This window comes from Delphinus delphis, chromosome 3 (genome assembly GCF_949987515.2).
Source record: "Delphinus delphis chromosome 3, mDelDel1.2, whole genome shotgun sequence".
NCBI lineage: Eukaryota > Metazoa > Chordata > Mammalia > Artiodactyla > Delphinidae > Delphinus > Delphinus delphis.
This window is the reverse complement of record NC_082685.1, coordinates 123767416-123770540: the sequence shown is the minus strand read 5'-3', so window position 1 is coordinate 123770540 and position 3125 is coordinate 123767416. Positions and strand designations below refer to the sequence as shown.

At 39.3% G+C, this 3125-nt stretch overlaps 1 protein-coding gene across 1 annotated transcript; it reads left to right on the top strand.

Annotated features, from left to right (window-relative positions):
- Positions 1 to 1258: 1258 nt before the first annotated feature.
- Positions 1259 to 1994, top strand: LOC132422219 (large ribosomal subunit protein eL21-like). The gene is made up of 2 exons (XM_060007028.1): positions 1259 to 1520; positions 1741 to 1994. The coding sequence occupies exons 1-2, from the start codon at positions 1282 to 1284 to the stop codon at positions 1982 to 1984; spliced, it is 483 nt and encodes a 160-aa protein (XP_059863011.1). The 5' UTR covers positions 1259 to 1281; the 3' UTR covers positions 1985 to 1994.
- The last annotated feature ends 1131 nt before the right edge of the window (positions 1995 to 3125 follow it).

Below are 3125 nucleotides of genomic sequence, written 5' to 3'. Positions count from 1 at the left end.
GGAAATAGCACCTGCTGGGGGTTGGGAGCCCCAGGTCCAGCACTGATGTGCCCCATCCAAGCTGTTGTGTGGGTGTGGGTGGGTGATTCCATCTCTCCTTGCTTGTTTGCTCTTTGGTTAATATAGTAACAGTGGTCACCCTACCTCATAGTGTTGTAAGAAGTCAGTGAGAGCTGTAGGTGGTTTGAAAAGGTTGAAGTCCTCTACAAACCTCAGGTTGTTAAACTCAACTGCCTCCTCCCTATTTGCTATGCATTAGTTAATTTGTTTCAGAGTGTTATGACTCACAAATATCGACCGCAGGATGTGGGAGGTCTGGTTGCAACACTACATTGAGAAAGTCAAATTGTGTTGGTTTGGTCTGGATAACTAGACAGGAGTCCTGTCCTTTTCCTCACGGCCCCTTTTGTTGAAGAGAATGAGCCTTCCAGAAGGAGGCAGAGCACTTCCTCCCAGGCTATGTATTTTTATTTTTAATTAATTTTTTTATTAAAAAAAAGCTGTATTGGAGTATAGTTGATTTACAATGTTGTGTTAGTTTCAGGTGTACGGCAAAGTGATTCAGTTATACATATACATACATTCATTCTTTAGCAGATTCTTTTCTCATACAGGTTATCACAGAATATTGAGTAGAGTTCCCTGTGCTATGCAGTAGGTCCTTGTTGGTTATCTGTCTTATATATAGTAGTGTGTGTGTGTTAATCCCAAATTCCTGATTTATCCATCCCCTCCCCCATCCCAGGCTATGTAAATGCCAGTACAACAACAAATTGATTGAGTCCATCTTCAGGAGAACAAACCCCTTACGAGATAGGTTTTCTTGGTAAAAATCAGTCTATAATATATTTACTGTTGGTAAGGTACTTACTGGACATGAACGAGTAGAAGTTAGGATTCTTATTCAAAAAGATGCTCACACTTCGCTGTAGAGAAGGATATAGTATAGATATATAAAGACATTGTGTTAGGGTGGCTGCTGATATGGGGCATATTCCTACTCCTTAGTTAAGGACTAGGGCCGGCACATAGGCAGGCTCCAGGATATGCCAGTGTTAGTCTTCTCATCTGTATAGGTCCTTCTTTACATACTAAAGAGAGCCATCTGCTGGTAACCTTAGGCAGCAGTTTTCATACTTTTTGGTCTCAGTCCCATATACACTATGAAATATTATTGAGCTTTTATTTTATCTACCAATCTTCACCATATTAGAAAGTCAAACAGACATTTAAAATATTTATTTCTGGGCCGGAACCGCCATCTTCCAGTAATTCGCCAAAATGACCAACACAAAAGGAAAGAGGAGGGGCACCCGCTACATGTTCTCTAGGCCTTTTAGAAAACATGGAGTTGTTCCTTTGGCCACATACATGCGAATCTACAAGAAAGGTGATATTGTAGATATCAAGGGAATGGGCACTATTCAAAAAGGAATGCCCCACAAATGTTACCATGGCAAAACTGGGAGAGTCTACAATGTTACGCAGCATGCTGTTGGCATCATTGTAAACAAACAAGTTAAGGGCAAGATTCTTTTTTCTTTTTTGCGGTACGCGGGCCTCTCACTGCTGTGGCCTCTCCCGTTGCGGAGCACAGGCTCCGGACGCGCAGGCTCAATGGCCATGGCTCACGGGCCCAGCCGCTCCGCGGCATGTGGGATCTTCCCGGACCGGGGCAGGAACCCGCATCCCCCGCATTGGCAGGCGGACCCCCAACCACTGCGCCACCAGGGAATCCCCCAAGGGCAAGATTCTTGCCAAGAGAATTAATGTGCGTATCGAGCATATTAAGCATTCTAAGAGCCGAGATAGCTTCCTGAAACAGGTGAAGGAAAATGATCAGAAAAAGAAGGAAGCCAAAGAGAAAGGTACTTGGGTTCAACCGAAGCGCCAGCCTGCTCCACCCAGAGAAGCACACTTCGTGAGAACGAATGGAAAGGAGCCTGAACTGTTGGAGCCCATTCCCTATAAATTCATGGCATGATGGATGTAAAGAAAATAAAAAACCTGGACTGTAAAAATAAATAAATAAATAAAATAAAATATTTATTTCTTTGCCTAAGAATAACAATGATAAACCCAATACATAGAACATAAATAACAGATGTTTTCATGAAAAATAACTACATTATCCAAACCAAAAAATTTAGTGAGAAGCGTGGCATTGTTTTGCATTTTTACAACTCTCTCTAGTGTCTGGCTTAAAAGAGGACAGCTGGATTTTCATGTTTGCTTCTGCATTCAGTCTGTTGTAATCTGTTGTGTTGGTCAAAGCGTGTGAAGAAAATATGAACTCAACTAGATATTTAGTTGGAAAAGGGACAAATATTTCATTAGTCTTTTCATATAATTGTGAGTATTCTTCTTTGATACTAAACCACAATTCAACAAGAGGTAATTTCTTTTTTATAAAATTCAGAAAAGTTTTACTTCATGAAGTGTTTTACTTCACCAGTCAGATACAGATGCAGACATGAATATACTGACCTTTTATTTATCTGTTATTTTAGCACACTTTTGCTATTTTATGAAGCAAAGCATTGCAAGTTGACTTAAAAATTTAAAAAAAATTTTAAACTATATTTAAAGGTTACTTTCCATTTACAGTTATTACAAAATATTGGCTATATTCCTTGTGTTGTACAATACATCCTTGAGTCTATCTTACACCCAATAGTCTGTACCTCCCACTCCCACTGCTGTATTGCCCCTGCCCTCACTACTAGCTTGTTGTCTATATCTATGAGTCTGCTTCTTTTTTGTTATATTCACTAGTTTGTTGTATTTTTTATGTTCCACATATAAGTGATATCATACAGTGTTTGTCTTTCTCTGTCTGACTATTTCACTTAACATAATGCCCTTCAAATCCATCCATGTTGCTGCAAATGGCAAAATTTTATTCTTTTTTATGGCTGAGTAGTATTCCAGTGTATATATCACATCTTCTTTATTCATTCATCTGTAGATGGACACTTAGGTTGTTTCCATATCTTGGCAATTGTAAATAATGCTGCTATGAACATTAGGGGGCATGTATCTTTTTTTTAACATCTTTATTAGAGTATAATTCTTCACAATGGTGTGTTAGTTTCTGCTGTATAACAAGGTGAATCAGCTATACA

Coding starts and splice junctions, on each gene's coding strand:
- LOC132422219 (XM_060007028.1), top strand. CDS start 1,282: ATGACCAACACAAAAGGAAAGAGGAGGGGCACCCGCTACATGTTCTCT. Junction 1,521..1,740: donor ATCATTGTAAACAAACAAGT/TAAGGGCAAGAT, acceptor CAGGGAATCCCC/CAAGGGCAAGATTCTTGCCA.